Source organism: Schistocerca piceifrons, chromosome 8 (genome assembly GCF_021461385.2).
Source record: "Schistocerca piceifrons isolate TAMUIC-IGC-003096 chromosome 8, iqSchPice1.1, whole genome shotgun sequence".
In the NCBI taxonomy this organism is placed as follows: domain Eukaryota; kingdom Metazoa; phylum Arthropoda; class Insecta; order Orthoptera; family Acrididae; genus Schistocerca; species Schistocerca piceifrons.
The window spans coordinates 262,566,996-262,588,062 of NC_060145.1; the positions used below are offsets into that span (position 1 = coordinate 262,566,996).

The 21,067-nt window shown below is 40.0% G+C and overlaps 1 protein-coding gene across 1 annotated transcript; it reads right to left on the reverse strand.

Moving 5' to 3' along the window:
- Positions 1-8,388: 8,388 nt before the first annotated feature.
- On the reverse strand, positions 8,389-16,434 carry LOC124711798 (interleukin-1 receptor-associated kinase 1-binding protein 1 homolog). The gene is made up of 3 exons (XM_047242020.1): positions 16,093-16,434; positions 15,738-15,937; positions 8,389-8,839 (listed from the first exon to the last, which is right to left on the reverse strand). The coding sequence occupies exons 1-3, from the start codon at positions 16,363-16,365 to the stop codon at positions 8,575-8,577; spliced, it is 738 nt and encodes a 245-aa protein (XP_047097976.1). The 5' UTR covers positions 16,366-16,434; the 3' UTR covers positions 8,389-8,574.
- Between the last annotated feature and the right edge of the window lie 4,633 nt (positions 16,435-21,067).

Sequence of the window (21,067 nt, forward strand, 5' to 3'; positions counted from 1 at the left end):
GTACACCTTCCGGGTTACAGGACTGGAGTAGGTGGTGGTGGGAGGGTGCATGGGACAGGTTTTGCATCGGGGCGGTTACAAGGATAGGAGCCAGAGGGTAGGGAAGGTGGTTTGAGGATTTCATAGGGATGAACTAACAGGTTACGAAGGTTAGGTGGACGGCGGAAAGACACTCTTGGCGGAGTGGGGAGGATTTCATGAAGGATGGATCTCATTTCAGGGCAGGATTTGAGGAAGTCGTATCCCTGCTGGAGAGCCACATTCAGAGTCTGGTCCAGTCCCAGAAAGTATCCTGTCACAAGTGGGGCACTTTTGTGGTTCTTCTTGAATTTTGTGTGTATGTTTGTGTGTCTATCGACCTGCCAGCGCTTTCGTTCGGTAAGTCACCTCATCTTTGTTTTTATATATAATTTTTCCCACGTGGAATGTTTCCTTCTATTATATTGATATCATTAATTTGAATCCAACAATTACGTTTGTTATTGTCACTGTTGCATTTCGAAATATTTTCTGTCGTCTTACTTTCCTCTTTCTGTTGTTGCCAGTAGTTTCACTTTGTATTCACCTTCTCCTTTTTACCGTAATCTGCTATACTATTTTATCCCGCCTATATATATATATATACTCAATAATACGTAACCCACTTCCAAACCATAACCAAAAAAAATTTTTTTTTGCCGCTTTCAGCACTACCGCCGCTATAATATCCACCGTTTCTAGTTCACAAACAGCTCCTTTCACCTTTTAAACAACCATTTCGGCCAGTTCTAATAACTTTCGCTTTATTTCCATTTCCGTTTTTCCCACTTCACTTATAATTTTTAGCCGCTTCCCACAGGTTTTAACGTCATTATTTCTTCGTCAGACAATTGTTAGCCTCATTTTCATAATCTACCACCACAATACCACTCCTTTTAATATACTACACGCAGTTTTTACGAAATTTTCCCGAATTTCTACGTCCTTTAACGTGTTTTGGCGGCAACACAACCACCTAACCTTTACGCACATCGTTGTCTACCAACCCAAGTCCAACATAGCCCAGCTGTAACCAACACCTTTTCGCCTTTTTTCATTCCAGATCTCCAGTTACTTTCCGGTTCACCTTTATCTCTCCCCATATATTTTTATTTTAATTTTCATTTCATCTCATGTTACACTTTCCACCTTCTAATACCATGTCACCCTCACAACACCCCCACAACGACCCCATTAAGTTTTATTTAGATTCCCTCCGCAAACATGCCTTCGCCCTAGCCAGATTACGCTCCCATATTCTATTTTCTCAGGCTTGTCTGACATTTGGCATCACCCCCAAAGGCCTCACACTTAAAGTTCCCATCTCTGGCTGCAACCCTTCCTTCCATCAGTCCCTATACCAGTTCCAAACTGAACAATCCATTGCCCTCACCCACCTAATCCTTCACCTACACATCAACTCAGCCAATGAACACACCCGTCAACTCCATTCCTTAATAAAAGTCCTTAATCTTTCCTCTCCCACATCCACACCGGCTGTTCAGAGCATCCTCCTACAGGCCAACTGTAAATTAGAACAGCATGCCACCCTCCACCTCAAAAAACTATCCAATCTCCTGGTTTCCCACCTCCGGAAAGGCAACTCATTCACCCTTCACAACCTTTCCAACAAACCTCAACCTCCTCTCATTGCACACCAACCCAGTCTCTCCCATCTACTCAACCTCCCACTTCCAGCTCCACTCCCTCCAAAACCTCAAAATTCTGATCAACACAATCTGGAACCACAACACCCTAATTCAGTAGTTAACCTTTCCTCCAAACCTCTCTCCCAATCCTAAACCTCTGTCCTATCCAAAGGCCTCACCTTCAGCCCCACTCCCAGATTCAACCAAACAGCCCTCGTCAAAGATTTACTGTCCTACACTCGTACTCTCTGCTGGAAGTATCACTTTGCCACTAAGAAAAATGATCCTAATCCTACTCCTAATGATCTGACTCCTCAAGACACCATCCAAATTGAACCCTGCCTGGAACAGTTCCGTCCTCCGTCACAGCGGGACCCACCTCCTCTTCCTCAAAATCACCCTCTCCAAACCTTCCAGGAATTTCTGACTTCCAGCCTTGCATCTCAATCCTTCTTAAAAAACCTTAATCCTACACCCAGCATCACCACTGCTGAAGCCCAGGTTATCTGTGATCTGAAGGCTGACCGATCCATCGTCATTCTTCCGGCGGACAAGGGTTCCACGACCGTGGTACTTGATCGTCGGGAGTATGTGGCTGAGGGACTGCGTCAGCTTTCAGACAACACCACATACAAAGTTTGCCAAGGTAACCCCATTCCCGATGTCCAGGCGGAGCTTCAAGGAATCCTCAGAACCTTAGGCCCCCTACAAAACCTTTCACCTGACTCCATCAACCTCCTGACCCCACCGACACCCTGCACCCCACCTTCTACCTTCTTCCTAAAATCCACAAACCCAATCATCCCGGACGCCCCATTGTAGCTGGTTACCAAGCCCCCACAGAACGTATCTCTGCCTACGTAGATCAACACCTTCAACCCATTACATGCAGTCTCCCATCCTTCATCAAAGACACCAACCACTTCCTTGAATGCCTGGAATCCTTACCCAATCTGTTACCCCTGGAAACCATCCTTGTAACCATTGATGCCACGTCCTTATACACAAATATTCTGCACGTCCAGGGCCTCGCTGCGATGGAGCATTTCCTTTCACGCCGATCACCTGCCACCCTACCCAAAACCTCTTTCCTCATTACCTTACCCAGCTTCATCCTGACCCACAACTTCTTCACTTTTGAAGGCCAGACATACCAACAATTAAAGGGAACAGCCATGGGTACCAGGATGGCCCCCTCGTACGCCAACCTATTCATGGGTCGCTTACAGGAAGCCTTCTTGGTTACCCAAGTCTGCCAACCCAAAGTTTGGTACAGATTTATTGATGACATCTTCATGATCTGGACTCACAGTGAAGAAGAACTCCAGAATTTCCTCTCCAACCTCAACTCCTTTGGTTCCATCAGATTCACCTGGTCCTACTCCGAATCCCATGCCACTTTCCTTGACGTTGACCTACACCTGTCCAATGGCCAACTTCACACGTCCGTCCACATCAAACCCACCAACAAGCAACAGTACCTCCATTATGACAGCTGCCACCCATTCCACATCAAACGGTCCCTTCCCTACAGCCTAGGTCTTCGTGGCAAACGAATCTGCTCCAGTCCGGAATCCCTGAACCATTACACCAACAACCTGACAACAGCTTTCGCATCCTGCAACTAGCCTCCCGACCTGGTACAGAAGCAAATAACCATAGCCACTTCCTCATCCTCTCAAACCCAGAACCCCCCCACAGGAGAAACACAAAGGTGCCCCACTTGTGACAGGATACTTTCTGGGACTGGACCAGACTCTGAATGTGGCTCTCCAGCAGGGATACGACTTCCTCAAATCCTGCCCTGAAATGAGATCCATCCTTCATGAAATCCTAACCTTCGTAACCTGTTAGTTCATCCCTATGAAATCCCCAAACCACCTTCCCTACCCTCTGGCTCCTATCCTTGTAACCGCCCCCGGTGTAAAACCTGTCCCATGCACCCTCCCACCACCACCTACTCCAGTCCTGTAACCCGGAAGGTGTACACGATCAAAGGCAGATCCACATGTGAAAGCACCCACGTGATTTAACAACTGACCTGCCTACACTGTGATGCATTCTATGTGGGAATGACCAGCAACAAACTGTCCATTCGCATGAATGGACACAGGCAGACAGTGTTTGTTGGTAATGAGGATCACCCTGTGGCTAAACATGCCTTGGTGCACGGCCAGCACATCTTGGCACAGTCCCCCCAGGATTGGAATGACTCCTTACCCTCTCCCTTAAAACCCAAATCCTTTCGTCTTTCCCTCTCCTTCCCTCTTTCCTGACGAAGCAACCGTTGGTTGCGAAAGCTAGAATTTTGTGTATGTTTGTGTGTCTATCGACCTGCCAGCGCTTTCGTTCGGTAAGTCACATCATCATTGTTTTTAGATATATTTTTCCCACGTGGAATGTTTCCCTCTATATATATGTGTGTGTGTGTGTGTGTGTCTAAAATACCCAGCCAAGGAAGGGACCTTCAAGTTTGCCAATGTTTGACTTTTCAACTGAAACTATTATTTGCAGCTAATTAAATTAGCAGCTGTGCTCTTTAGCAGAACAGGTATTACTTGAGGTATAAATAATTTAAAAGGTAGAGGTAACAGGTGGCGTGCGAGAGCGCTGAGAGCCTGACGAAGGGCTTGGGGATGGATGGTCAATAGCTGGGAGGGACAGGCAGCAAGTGCATGTGATAGATATGTGGCCACATGCAGGTGGGTTCGTGCAGCACATGGTGATATGGAGGAGCGAATTGAGAGTGAAAGATAAGACATTGGGAGAGAGATTGACAAGATGTTTGTGAGGGCAGGATCAGTGAAATTAAGGCCATGGTGCAGGAATGGAAGCACGTGTGGGCCAAGAGCTAGTGGAAACTGGAGCTTCTCCTTCATCTACTTAAGATGTAACAAGAGAAAGGGTGGTGGGGAAGAGGAGTAGGGTGACTGCATTTTAACACAGAGAATCTTTTTACAAATAGAAATTTGTCAGAAAGTCATGCAGGGAAAAAAATAAAAATAAATAAATAAATAAATCACACTGATAGATACCATATAACAAGCCAGTACCACTAACACAATACTGAATGAAACTTGAATGAAACTTCCTGGCAGATTAAAACTGTGTGCCGGACTGAGATTCGAACTCGGGACCTTTGCCTGTCGCGGGCAAGTGCTCTAGGTCCCGAGTTGGAGTCATAGTCCGGCACACAGGTTTAATCTGCCATGAAGTTTCATACAAGCGCACACTCTGCTGCAGAGTGAAAATCTCATTCTGGACATAATACTGAATGATGGAAAGTCCAGGATGTAATAATAACAATATTATGAAAAGGATCTATTGCTACTCAACACTTATCCTTCGTTCCCCTGACTCAACCTTTGCAGTTCTTGTCCTCCAAATATCTATAGCCTTCCCTTCTCTCATTCCAGCACTACACAGCCTTCTATTCCACAAACACACCTGCATCTTTTCCCCTTCTCTCCTCTCCCACTCCCTTTTCTGCTCCCTCTTCTGCCGACACAGCCTCCTGATTCTGGCCCTACCTAGCACCCCTATCCTGTCCGCACCACATTCCTGCACACTCATAGGCAACATGACGTCTTTCCCCACCTCTATCCTACTATCTCAGCCCGTGGTGTGTGTGTGTGTGTGTGTGTGTGTGTCAAAAACCCATTCCATAGTTTCATCAGCAAGGATTTACTAAATTAACTACAAATACAAAAACTGCATGGCTAGATTGTAAAACACAGCATACTCGTAATGCAAGGAGAAGCGGGAGTGGGGGATATAAATACATTTTCTGCTGTATGTCTGACAATTTCATATGGACTTACAATAATTACAAAATATATTATATTTCTCAAAATTTGCAATTTTTCTTAAGGCAATAAATATTGTCATGCATTTAAGGTATCATGTTACATGACAAAGCTGAAACTACTGTCCTGATGGGGTCACTTGATTCTAGCTACTAGTGATGTCAACAGCCTGTAGTTGGGACACTGCAACAGTACATTTTGCCAAGTTTTAGAAGTGCCATCTGATGAAATGACCACAAGGATAAGAAACATTTAGTGTCTGACAAATGTAGCGATGCTGTAGTAAAAATTAAAGCTGTATGTTACAATGCCACACTTTCAACCTGAGCATATGGCAAGTGTACATATGTACTCTTAAGTCACTACAAGCAAGAAAACAACAAAAGAAAATTTGTGTTTTTTTGGGTTAATATGTGCTGTGCAGTAATTTAAGTACATTTCCACTTTATTGTCAAGCACTTTAGTTTATACACCTTTATGTTATCTGCATCTCAAATGGAAACAATGAAGTATCACATCACATTAAAAAATTATTTGTTTTGGGTGATTTACAAGGTGTTTGCTACATTTTCAACAACAGAGAAAAAGCTTACTCCAATATAGCTTTAAGATGATCAAAGTAAAGGATATCCCAAAATAACTACAACAGATAACTTTAAGAAAATATGTATTATAAGAGACAATTTGAGGTATAGGAATGTGGACTATTATATCAGGAGAGTGTGTTGTACATGAACAATTAACAATGAAAAAGGGTTGTTTAAGATCAGTAGCTCAATTATATTTAACACTGCCCAAGAGCAAATTTGTAACAGCGTGTCAGCATCATTTCAACAGATTTAAAAAGAATTCAAATTTGTGTACTGATATTAGTTTGGATGAAGCATAAGTTCATCACTTCACACCAGAAATTAATGCAGTGTGTGGTACTTGGTGACCCCTTTCATTTTCCATTATTTTCTTCCACACCAGCAGATAGTTCAGATTGCTTGTTTTGCAGATGGTGAAGTAGTAACATATTAACTTTACACAGTCATCCAAGCCCAACTTGTTGAAACTGAAGAGGCCTGGTTTTTCAAAGCCAAAAAACTTATCAGAAAAATTAACTGAAGATTAGAAGTATGAATTACTGGAAAACAGCCCTTTCCACCACATTTGCAGACCCTCCAACCTTCATCTATTTCTATTTTCAAGGAATTTCAAGACTGGAAAACTGAGTATCAGGAAGAGGATATGACAGCAAGAAGCAGGTATTTTGCAGACTCAAAACTGCATTTTAAGGAAAAAAAGGGCATAATCAAAAACATTGTCCTCTGTAGTTTGATGCACTGTGTACAATGCAAAAACATTTTTGGCATACACATCAACGCTGCTTACCAATACAGCCTGAAGATTCTATCAGTTTACTGGCATTTCACCAGCAAACTGAAGCACTGTCAGACAAATCATGTCCACAGCCGGTGATGTAGCAGTTAGCATCGCTGTCCCTAGAACATGCTGTCCCAGGTTTGATTCTGGCCAGACCGAAATTTTTCTTAGTTTGGGGACTGCATGTGTGTTGTCCTAATCATTTCATCGACAAGTCACTGAAATGGCATCAAATACAGATACTTACACCTGGTGATTAACACCTCCAAAAGTTGTCTATAGCAGTAATGCCATACAGCAAACCATCAGACTCAAAATGAGGGAATGAATTTGTGGGCCAAGCATGGCTTACTGTAGCTATTGGGCACATTGATCCTGCTCTCCAAAACCTTGCAATGAGCTGAGAATTTTCCTCCTTGAGATGTTATCACCTACAAGATATTTATGATCAACCTTGGGCTGTGACGAGGGGCGAAAAGTCTGCCAATTTTTGTATTGATAAAACTGTGTGTTCGTACTAGATGCTTCTGCACATTGTTAAAAGATTATACCCTGTCTATATTTACTCACAGGGAAGGAAGGAGCTTTAACTATCAATGTTGTGTGTTTCGCTTCACAGTTTGCACTTTAAGTTTGTCTTGATTCGGCCACAATACGCCACCCAGCCTGCCAATACAACAGTAGTTGCATGCACAGCCTGCCAGCTGCACCCACTGTTAGAACTAATTACTTTACACGTCAAAGCGCAAGGCTCTGCCAGCCATGAGTGTATCATTCATTGCATTTTACCTTACCAACCACATATGTGTGCAGCTTGAGGAAGGAAAAAGTGTTCTTGGGTTTAGAAAAATAGAAATATTAGTCACAACAACAAGGGATTGAAAAATGCAAGATGGGTGCAAGTCTGAGGGGAAGGCTTGGGGAAGAAATTGTTTCTTTCCAAATGAACCATTCAGGTATACATCATGAGCAATTTAGAGAAACCATAGAAGACCCAAATCTTGTTTGCTCCAAGGAGATTCGAACCCCACTCTTTCCAAACAGAAGTCTAATTTTTTTACCATTGCATCACCTCATTTGTCCTACCTTAGTATACGTTCATATGCTGTGTTCCAGGATGTGTTTACAAGACTGTTGATGGGATTGACAGGATTTCTTCTTTGCAGTTAATGGTGTTTTGATGTTTTAATGGAAGTATTATTGAGAGAAGCATGATAACTGTGTTTTAAAGTTATAAGTAACATTAGTACAGCATTAGTTACACCTGTGGACATTTTGTCCACAAAACCTTTTGATGCCGTTCTTGGATCTTATTTGGAATGTATTATCTTTCTTTACTGATTGTGAAACATGGGAACTGGCAGTTTAAGAGAAGTGAGGGAATACATGACAATTTAGGTAAGATAGCTTTTTTTTAATTCACAAAAACTTCTGAAGGATTGCAGTGTATACATTAACCCTAATCAGTCTTATAAACTTTAACAATAAAAATGAACATAACTATGTAAATACAATATCAATTTTACAATTGGAGTGTAGCACAGGAAATAAAATACATGAAACAATATTAAATGATAACATATCAAGCAATAACAATAGTAAGTGAGTAAAATAAACCTTTTTACTACATCCAAAACCTGATTCCTGGTGATTGTAAACTAACACAAAATTCAATTTTTTTGGCATGACTATTGCACTTTCTACACTGTACTGAAATGTACAAAAAATGATTTCTAACTTTGTGTCTGAGATGGTTTCTCAGGTTTAACCTTCATAAGCTCAAACACAACCTTTACACGGCTAGTCACAATACGACTAGAAGAATGTGTTCGCATTGATAAGGCTGATATGAAGTTGTCTTCCAGTTGGGGAGGTGGCTTCTCACTGCTTTCCAGTTCTAGTACAAATAATGCAGGGCCAAGAGGCTTTTGTAATACGGATGCCAATTCCATTGCCTTACTCCGAGCACATGACATAGCCATACGTAACACTTTCATCCTTTAACAGAAATGTTCAAATGCTTACTAAATTTTGTATGCACTATTAAAGTTTAACCATGAAGTTTTGCATGTATCAAAGAAATTTTATGCTACAACTATTGAACTGCTGCCAGTGACAACAGCAGTAACAACAATATCTCCACTTACTGACTCATATCCTCTGTCGTGTTTAGAGAGTGCTGCTGGTAAAATAAAAGAAAGACAACATTAGATAGAAGAGAGATGAATGTGGAAGTTCAGTGAAAGCGAAGACCAAAGAAAATCCAATTTCATTTAACTGCCTTTGTTCTAAGATTGTTATGTTTAGGCCACTATACCAGGATCTTTAGTGCCTTTTATTCAGAACTTTGAAATAAAAACAAAACACTTATGATTTTAACAAACAATAAATTATTAAAATACAGTTACTTCTAACAGTCACGGCAGAGAGAGAGAGAGAGAGAGAGAGAGAGAGAGAGAGAGAGAGAGAGAGAGAGAGAGAGAGAGAGAGAGAGACTTCATATAACAACAAAAATAGTTTTTGACAATATAATTTAATTGAATAGATACAAAAATCTACACAGCAAACAGCAGCAGGAGAACACACACACACACACACACACACACACACACACACACACACACACACAGGAAGGTTTAATCTACACAAGCTTTCGGAGCCTGTGGTGGCTCCCTCCAGCAGAAGACTGAGGGGAAGGAAGAGGGCTGGAGCGGTCTAGCAAAAGGGGTACAGTTCAGGAAAGTCACCCAGAGCTTGGGGTCTGGGGAGACTTACCGGATAGGTTGAGAAGGGAAGACTGTTTGCTGTGGACTGCACTTAACGAGATTTGAAAACCTGAGAGCTTAAAGGTGGAAGGTAGGATAATATGCAAGACAAGGATTACTGCTAATACATAGTGTACCATATCATAAGAATGAAGCTAAATGCATTGTATGTAACAGAGGTGTGAGGAGAGGATGGTGAAAAAGAGAAGGGCACAAAATGAAAGATGTAAAAAACTAAAATGGAGTGAAGAAAGAATGAACATAAATTAAGGTCAGTTGGGTTGCAAGAACCAAGGACATGTAGCACTGGTTTCACCTGTGGAGTTGTGAGAAACTGGTATCTGGGGGAAGAATCAAGATGGCTTGTGTGGTGAAACAGGCACCGAGGTCGCAACTGTCACGTCAGAGCATGCTTGGCAACAGGATATTGTGTGTTGCCGGTACACACCCTCTGCCCACAGTTATTTCTCCTGACGTAACTGGATGGTAGTCATGCTGATGTAAAAGGCCGAACAGTGTTTAGATAACAGGACATGCTGGTATATTCCATAGGTGGCTCTCCTTTTAATAGTATGTTTTGTTAGTTACAGGGCTGGTGTAGGTGGTGGTACGCAGGTGAATAGGGCAGGCCTTACAGTGGGATGGTCACAGGGGCAGGAGCCATAAAGATAAGGAGATTGGTGCAAGAGGAGCACAGCAGCTTGCGAGGATATTGCATCAACGGGGAGGGTGATGGAAAGCTACTCTAGGTGTGGTGGGCAAAACATCAGACAGAATGGATCTCAATTCAGGGTATGGTTTTAAGAGATCATGGCCTTGTTGAAGTAGGTGGCTAACACATTCAAGACCAGGACCATACTGAGTGACTAGTAGTGTGCTCTGAAGTTTTTTTCTGGAGCGATTCCTCCTAATCTCACAATATCCTTTAGAGACCCTGTGTTCCTTTGCACCCATCTCCCTACCCTATGCCTCCTACCCCTGTGATCATCCTCACTACATGACTTGCCCTATGTACCCTCCTACCACCACCTATACCAGCCCTGTAACTGCCAAAGCAGATACTATCAAACGGAGAGCCACCTGTGAAACAACATTTCATACACCAGCTGTCATTTAAACACTTTTCGGCCTTTTACATTGGCTGAGTACCACCCAGTCATCAGTTAGGATGAATGGGCATAGGCAGAGGGCTCATAATGGCAATACACAATATCCTCTACAACAAGAGTCATGACCTTAGTATCTGTTTCACCTTAATGTATGTTAATTCCTTCTGTCTCAGCATTTCTTCATAGTAACTACTACATTCTTAATTTCACTTTAGCTTTCCGCATCTCATTTTCTGAACTGTCTATTTTTCACCTTCCGTCTCCCACCTTCGTTACATACAATGCACTTAGCTTTTCACTTATGTCGTGCATGATGTTTTACTAGTAATCTGTCTTGCATATTACCCTGTCTTCCATCTTCAAGATCTCAGGTTTTCAAATCTAGACTAGTGCAGTCCCCCAACAATGACTGTGCAGTAAGTCTCCCCTGACCTGGAATTCTGGCTGACTTCCGAACTGTACTCTTTTTCCTACACCTCTAGTCCTTTTCCTTCACCCTTCTTCCTTCCCCTCCAACTTTTCTGCTGGAAAGAGCCACCAGCTCTGAAAGCTTGTAAAAGTTAAACATTTTTGTATGCGGGTTCCCTGCTGCCACTTGGTAAGTTTATCTTTCCATTACATTACACGTCATTATGTTAGCTTTATTATTGTCTAAAATACTGGAGAAGTATGTCAACCAGATGACAGTTATATTTTAATTGTGCTAAAGACTAAGACAAAATAAGTGACTGACTTGCAAGGAAATCAACCAGATACGAAGAACAAATTTATGAATTCTGCTGATCCCAAAGATCTTTTGGAGTTTAAATAACTTGTCAACAGCAACAAAATGATCTGCTGTGTCATTCATTCTAAAAAAAGAATCTGAACATTTACTGGAAGGAAACTTTAGGTAATTTCGTACATATATTCTGTTTTGTCAAGATTGCACTGTGGAAGTTCCACATTATTTCATTAAGATATTACCTTGATATATCCAGGTTGATTATGAATGCAACTACTGCCAGTGCCTGCAGTGTAGGAGTCTTTAGGGCAATGTTGCGTATATGTTCAGTTGCTGACAATGATAGTAAGCCTGCTGCAATGGAAGATGTCTGTTCCTTTTTCTAGAGTTTGGTTGAAAGATCAAATCAAAGTTCTGTAAGTACTTCAGCAGAAAACCACCCAGATGTGGCTGAAGGAATCAATATCAGATACAGAGAACTATCTCAAAATGAGGATGCTTGGAATAGGAAATCCTGGTATTTGACTTGCAGTCTATGGGAAACAAAGCCTTAACCCAAACAGTGAAGAAAAACATACTTCCAAAATGTAAGACCAGTGTATTACCACTGTGTCAATTCACCAGATGCCAAAAGTGAATTTACCATGAAATTTGTGAAGAAAGAAAATAATGCAATCCAGGAGCAACGAACTTTTAGAACACCCATCTAAAACCAGACTACATACACTTAAAATGATTCTGCAGATTTAGAACATCTAATGTCTCAATAGTTTGGAACTGTAAGAAAGAGGTACACTGAAGGTCTTAAAAGGTGTACAATATATACAAATTTAGCTGAACTGGCCATAAAAATTGGAAATGAAAATGGTGTTAGTTTGCCTCAGATTACTTTTCATTCTGAAACAAATCAACTGTCCACATTTAAAGTGGCTGTGAAAGTTTTGCGTATTTGTCTTCACAAACCACTGTTATGTATGAGTTGATGCAAAGAAACCTTACCTATTTCATCCAACCACAGAGCCCACCATATTTATTCTTTACTATCCACTTTGTCTTTATTTACAGTTACCTCTTCCCTCCAACTTCATCCCCTGTCAACCCATGCATCATTCATTTTCATTTCTCAGGGTGGCTTTCACAAGATATTTTAAACATCTTATTTGTGGACGAGCTGAAGACAGTCCATACAGCTTACTGAGAGTGTCACTTGTCACACCATAAAAATAATTATACCATTAAAAGCTAGCTAAGACTATTCCAATCACACTATCAAAACTGAGTTAATTGGTAACACTCCTTGAGGTACTTCTATGACCATTTTATGATTCAAGGTGTATTTCCCAACTTTTACACAGCAGTAACACCGATTTGTAACAGTGGAGACAAGCAAGTGACAATTGTAGACCCATCTCCTTCCTTCCTTCCTGTGTACTCAAACATTTGTGAGAAGGTAGCTTGCTACATAGTTTCTGATGAGTTTGGTATCTATAAAGGTCTTTCAACTGAAAAGGCAGTATATACTGTCTAACTCTATTATAACAAAACAAGGAAACTCAATGTGTTAGCAATTTGCATGACTTTGCTAAGGTCTTTGAGTACATCATAAAATCAAATTCTAGTGAAGCAAATGGTACGATGTTACAGCCATTTCTCTAGTACTAATTTGAGAATTATCTTAACAGAAGGCAGAGGATCACACTGAAATTATGTAGCAAGAATAAAAATTTTGAGTGATAAAACATTACAAATTGTGTTCCACAAGGTATGGTTTGCTGTTTCATTTGTTCCTCTTTTGGCCTACATAAATTATTTACTTGGTACATTTAAGAATTCCTCAGAAAATCTTGTTTCTGACAAATACAGTATCTGAAAAACGGCTCAAAAATGTCCATGCCAGACAGAAGAATGCTGGAACAGTCTTACACAGGCTCAAGGCAAACAATTTTGAGGTTTACTTTACCATATATTTTACTATGGAAAAGCAAACAAAACGATCTACACGTACCAGACATACAAATCAGTGGAGATAAATTTGATGAGGTTCGATGTTGAAGTTCCTTGGCATCCCGATGGATAATAAACCGAAGTGGTATCATTATATGTACTAGTTAACCAAAGAAGCTCAGTTCTGCCTGTTTTGCAGTTAGAAATTCCTCATTATGTTGACCTGCAATATGTAAGCAGTCCCTCCAGGAACCAACGGTGTCTTACATTTATGAACCCATACACACAATACTTAATGATATTTTTCATTCTTAAGAGTGAGTTCAGGATGATGTGAAGACTTTATACTCAGAAGACCAGAATTATAAATAATCTGCATATAGACTATTCATCTTCAGAATAGGTTTATGCTGGTGTAACTATCTTTAACAGCTTGCCTGTAGAAATCATGCAGGATATTTAATACTTACAGACTGTAAAATTAAGTAAGAATGCTTCATTCCCACTCCTAAAATTTATCAGAACATTTCAACTAAAGGATGTAAATATCATTAATTGTATTAAACAGATCTTGACTGCCTATAGACAGCTGATGGAGATCTGTGTAATGTAACTGCTTTGCATTAAATTGGAAGAGCAGCCGAGTCGCATGGTGTGAGCAAAGTAAAAGTGGCCTCCAGAAAATATTTGCAATATGAATAATACAGGATTGACCTTTCTTAATGGACATATTGGTTTTTATTCACTACAGCCTGTTCTGGGCCATTCTGTTACTAAGTTTCACATTGCAGACTTCACTGGAGGTTTTGCCAAAACATTTACAGTTTAACTCTTGCACCAACAGTTCTATACAAATTTTCTATGAATTTTAAATCATGTAATCCTTGAGGAAGAACATGCACCATTTTATTCAGAGTTTCATTTTCTGCTCCTTTGTCTCTCTCTCTCTCTCTCTCTCTCTCTCTCTCTCTCTCTCTCTCTCTCTCTCTCTCACAATACAGTCAATTACTCAGGATTAAGCATGCAAGTGTGCAGATGCAGACATGTAACAGCAACCAATTAATACATGGAAACCATAGTATCCAGCATTTTCTATGATGAGCATTTCTGTTCACTAACAAAAAGTTACATTTGTACCCCCTCCCCCACTTGCAATTTTCAATTTAGCACAGACAAACATTAGACATCACAACCCACCAATTTATTACCACAACCAGGTTTTCTGCATTCACATTTATTGAGTTAGCAAATTAACAAGCAAACTGTTGCCTTACAACGCAACTTAGACCTCAGGCTGTACGACAGATCAGTGTCACCATAACCAAGATTTTGGAGAGGGGGGTGGGGATGTTTAATATGCAGTTTCAGCCTATTCATGAACAAGGGCCAATTTCATGTCAAGTCTTACAAATATTTTCGTCGTCCATCTTACATCGTTCACCCTATACAAGACACGGGGCAGTGACTTCTTCAAAGCAGCTATTTCTATCATAATATGTATAAGTTGCTCTAGAAGTCCGAAAATTGATGAGTGGATTAGTACTAGACAAAATTCGCACAAGGAGCCTGCAGTGGCTGTTTCTGGTTGTTAATGTATAATTTGACATCATTGCTGGAAGCTTCGTGACTATCAATGTTTTGGAAGAATGAAAATAGTTCCAAATCCATACTATATTTATACTTCTCTGCAGTTAGTTTCAGGGTACGACCAAATTATCAAAACGCCCTTTGTTCAGATCAGTCAAGCTGCAATGTGGCATCACTATAAGCAGTAATGACAGGTTGCGGCTTGACTGATCTAAACATGAGTGAACTGGTTGAGAATGGAACTACAACCCCGAAACTATTTAAAAAGCCGAACGCAACTAGGCCTACGCCCTTTTGGGCACATTAAGTACTTTTCTACACATGAAAGACGCGTCAAAATAAAAGACTGGTACACACAAAACAGTTGACAGCATCTCCTCCCTCCCCCCCCCCCCCCCCAAAAAAAAACAATTTTATGTTAACTATACAAATTCACCATGGCCGTTTACGATACTGTGTCAAGTTATTTTATAGCTGAAATAGTAGCAGCAGCAGCAAGGCACCTGAGGCTGAAAGGGCGGGCAAGGGATAAAAGTAATAACTACTGTGCAAAGTTCAACACAAAATAATTAAATACGAATATAAAAATGTTGAACATACTGCTACTTATCGAAAACAACTGACTTTACAACTAGGGCTACATTGGCATAGTTTAATGCAAACTGTTCGATCCAGTTAAAAATGTATCAACACAAACTGTGCACGACATTCGACAAGGTATTACAAGCTCAACTGATATGATAACTATATCAAGCAGGTTTACTAACCTCGCGTCCTGCAAACACCTGTGCGTATGATAATGTCTGGGTTCGCTGACGAAGACAGTTCCTCCCAATTTCTCTACAACTATGTTCCTGATTTCTTCATACTTCTGCAATGAGCCACATTTAACAAGTATTTCCGCTGACATAGTATACATGTCGTCCCTCTTATCTAGAAGTTCATGGACGGATATATTCTTTTCGCCCTGCGGATAAAGTGTCAATTATGACACCAACCCACACAACTATACAATAATGTTCATTTTATAGATAATTTAAGCAATGCTCTAAGAACAGGGACCATTAATAAGCTGGCTTCATACTTAAAAGTAATGCAAAGTTAAAACTACACGGCACTCACTTGAATCTTAGATTTCACAACCTGCAACAAATAATCAATACGTTTTGAAATACTAGTTTTAACTTCTTCCGCGCTATCCTTTATTGAGTCAGCTCTGAGAAAAAATTCTATAACATCTGGATCAATGAACATGGTCGCATAGCCTTCCGATCGCACCACGTTAGTATTCCCCAGGTCGTAATCTTCTTGTAAGAAGACCGGAGATTTACTCTGATCTTCAATACCAAGTTCCGCACCAACCTCACCCATTTCCTTCCGGGGTTCGTTTAGCATTGTCAATAATTGCCCCTTTCAGTTTCTGCGTCTGCTGCGCCAGCTTTCAAATTTGGCTACGTTGTTTATATCCGATCAAAGAGTTTTAACGTAAAGACTATGCATGTCAGGCATCCAAGGCATGTTAGTCCTAAAGCCGGGTTCACACACGCAACTAATATGGCGCCACGAATTGTGGCTTTCTTTAGCGGCATCGTGAGCTACCGTTCAATTAGGACGCCACAAATTCTTTGTAGTTGCACAGCTTTCAGTACGGCATCAATTGAAAACATTTGCCGCATGAATGTTATAGCGCAGGCTATGGCACTGGATCTTTGACAAAAGTTAAATACAAGGGAGACGAAGCTCAAATGTAAGATCCGAGAATAGATTTCGCGCACGGATAAATCAGGGACCAGAAAAAAAATTATAAAAGGAAAAATACTCGTAAACGAAGATATTGTCTGACCAGCTCAACAACAGGAGGCATGTAAATATCATGCCACTCTTCCAGATTTTAGAGTATTATTACATTCGTTGACACAAGCGTTTCGAACAACTAATTTTTAGTTTAACAGACGCAACATTACACTCGGGAGCTATTGCCTGTAGCGTATACAATCCACAATGTAGACAATGCTTGGTCTCACAAATCACGAAGTTTATACAACTCGCTTCTTTGGCTATATATATTAAGTTTATTTATTTATTCATCCAAAAATCTTTTAAGATTGTGGTATACGACATTAGTTTGCAAATATCCCACCCCATCCCTCTACACACACACACACACACACACACACACACACACACACACACACACAGGCGCACGCACACACACACACACACACACACACACACACACAAGCGCACACGATCACAGTGCTGCAGAATTTCAAACATAGGCTGCTGTTTTTGTAGTTACAGCAGCTGCCAAAGTGCTCCTGCCGACCACAGTTTGCACGTTTTTCACAAATAAAATGAAGAGACACTGAATCGAATTGGTTATAGCATCAAATACTCCACGACAACTGAGGCAGCTATCACTGTGGTTCGAACTACTGCCGCCACGGAGTAGTGGTGGAAGGAAAGTGGCGCAACAAAGTACAAGCTATTTGAACTTTTTGTGGCGTGACAAAAATTGCTTCTCTTAAGTTGCGCCACGAAACACTCGAAATCACACAAGCAACTACAGTATGCCACTTATTTGTGGCATACTTTTGTGGCGTATGTGCACCCAGCTTTATGAGCACACATTACAATCGCAACACACGGTCTCATTTTTGTTACCGACAGTGATAGCAGCGCCCCAAGCGGCCAATAAGCAGCACTTCTGCTTACGTTATCGGATGAATGCGAATACCAACGTTCATATTTATTTGTAACGTAGTTTTTAGAATGTGGTGTGTATGTAGTGCCATAAAAATCGATAATAACTAAAAAATGACGCCACATTTGTCATCATTAAATTTTCTAATGACCCTGGGAGGTACGAAGTGGCACGTTACATGAAATTGTATTTACGATTTTCTTGCAAGTGACATTTACTGCAGACATTTGCTGAATAATGTCGTTTTTATTTCACAACAAAAAAATGCTAGTAAACATCAGAAGACCTGACCTTTTGCAGAAAGGACTCGTATATCTACCTAACAAAGCAGAGTTTTCTTCACAACACATTCAGACAAATCAGTGAATGTGAAATGTAGGAAACCTGTATGGAATGTAATACCTACATTATTTAACGTACCAAGTAAGCCATCACAACTGTAGCTTAAGGGAAAACCACACAGATGTGATAACAAATGGTCAAAAGCAATAAAACTGTTTCCCAACACAGAAAAAGCCAGTTCTATAATGATTGCTAAATGTGAGACACAAACGGCAGGAATCTTCAACACATTCGGTTCTGAAGCAAAAGTAACTGTTTTACAAAAATATTTAACTATTAGGAAGTCGAGTCAAATGTAAGACTGTGCGAATCATTAGAGTCCATAAAACATTTTTACATGTGAAGGAAGGTCCCTGCGATAATAACAACAGACAACAACAGAAATTTACACTTTCATGCATGAAATAAGTGTTTATATTCCCTTGCTTTCAGCAGAATAAGCTGCAAATATACACATATTAGAAAGTTTTTTTTTCAGGAATAAGTCGTAGCTAATGTCTTTGAATCACTGTGATTCGGCTTTTTTTACATGTATTTCACGATAATTCATGACTCTTGGTAATTTAATAACGCATGGAATGCAGGAATATAACTATTCCATTAAGTAAACTGCAAGTAATTACAAATTAACATTGTCCTTACGATGCATGTGCCTGTCTGCTTTCTTACCACATTTTGCGTTAGTATCACTCCAGCTGGCAAATGGTAACAACTTTCTCACCATAGAGTGTCGTGACTGTATGTATGGTTATGGCTACAACCTGGTCATAGGTGATACAGAGCTTCCACTACCCTGCTCAGATTTGTTGTACACTGTGATAGTAGCATTGTAAGCGGACAAAAAGCTACACTTCTAATATAGTATCGGAGGAGTTGGAATACAATCGTGTATGTCCATTTGTAGCATAGTTTTTACTATAGGGAGCGTTTGTAGGGTCATAAAAATCGGCACTTACTAAAAATGGCAGCACATTTGCCTTTGTTTATTTCCCTACAGACCTGAAAACGTATGAAACAGTACATTACAGGATAGTTTATTTATGATACTTTTGTAGACTGCAGATATTTAATGAAGAAAATCGTTTACTTCAATGAACAAAAAAATGATTAGTAAAAAGTAGGCCTGATCTTTTGCAGAAAGAGGCTGTATGTTGTACATATACTTAACAAGATGGTGTTTTTTCACTACACTTCCAGTCAAAACAGTGAATGTGGATCTTAGGAAACTTGTAGAGAATGCAATAATTACATTGTTTAACTTACCAAATAAGCCAACACAACTATAGCTGAATGGAAACCACACAGACACGGTGACAAAACATTAAAGCAATAAAACTGTTTATGAACACAGAGAAAACTGGTCCCACGATACTGCTGCATCTAAACCAAAAATAGCAAGAATCTTCTGCACGTTCACTTTTGAAGCAGAAGTATTTATATTTACAAAAATACTCGTGCTCATATTAAAAAGTCGAGGGACGTGTAAGAATGTTCGAATCATCATGCTCTGTACAAAATTGTTACATGTCGAAGAAAGTGCCTATCATAATAAACAGAGGCAACAACAGAAATATATGTTTGTCTTGCAAGAAATATGCAATTATATTGTGCTGCTTTCAGCAGAATAAGTTGCAGTTGCACGCATATTCCAGAGTATTTCTTCATGAATAAGTTGTAGCTCATGTAACCGAACCAGGGCCAGTTGTACTATCTTAGCATAAATGCAGGGTTAGCTAACTGAGGAATAACTGTACAGTGCTGTTTTATTCTCCAGATAATTATTCCTGAAATAGCATTCATGACCATTTAAGTTGGGAACAAGTGAAGAGCACTCTGGGTATTTTCGCATACGTCACTGCATATTTACTAAGTCGTTGCCTGCAAAAACAGCATATCAAACATGAATGAAGAGCATTCCAGATTGCAAAGGTATACACTCCAGGATACTTTGAGGTTGGAATGTACTGTGAGTTCAAAAATGTAATATCAGCCACGAAAACTGCTGGAGTCTCATTCAATGAAATATTAGTGCAAAATATTTAACTAAATTGGTAGGGAACTTATATTTACAGCAACATAACGATCTATTTTGAAATTAGTTAAATGATCAGGTATTTGTTGTTTGACCCATAAGAGATCTTTCTAGATTTCCGAATAATGTGTGAGAAAATTAGTGCAAAAGTTTCCATTCAGAAACAACTTCTCATAGATCGACAGAGCAGCTAGAACAGATGTATGTGTCTTTTTTGTTAAATAAGTAAGCACATAAATATTATGCCCAGAAAAGGTAGCAGAGGCACAGACTGGTGGCGTCCCAAATGTGAGATGTAAGTTCCAAATTGTTTACAATGAAATACATGATTAATTGATAAAGTTGTCAGCAGAAAGGCGCCACAGTCATTTGGACTGAGATGAAAAATTTGTACACAAGATAGTATTCCAACAGATGGTAGACAGTGAATTGTAAGTAGGCACATAATACAGAAGCAAATGTGAGAGGCGGTCTGCTTTGTGAAATAATTGGTTTTTTCAGTCTCTCCAACAAACTATGACAACACAGACATCATTAAGACTGATTCGACTGAAAATTCTGAGAGTTGTTACTGGTTAGCTTGCTGTTGTATTTATGTCTTAGAATGATTAATTTATTATGGCAGCATTGGGTGTTCTACAGAAAATACCATTGCTGAATTATTGAACACTGTTTCTGCATCCACTTTTGCAGATCTTGGACATATGTAAATCATGTTTCTGTGAGGTGGAGATTATTAATTAAATTGAGCATGAATATGAAGAATAAGATGCCAACATTCACAATAAGCAACCATTTTCTTTTTTATAATAATGGGATAGAAAAGTACCTATGGCACATATCAAACTGGAGGCTGTTGTTATTGTATCTCACTGTAATTATTTCATACATAATCTAGGCTTGTGCAATCATCTCTAATGTGGGAGTTAATGTGAAGTAACTGGAGGAGAGATGGATTCATTATGTTCTTCTTTTTCCTACAGTCATTTTATTTTAGAACTGTCTGTTTTGTTTTCAGA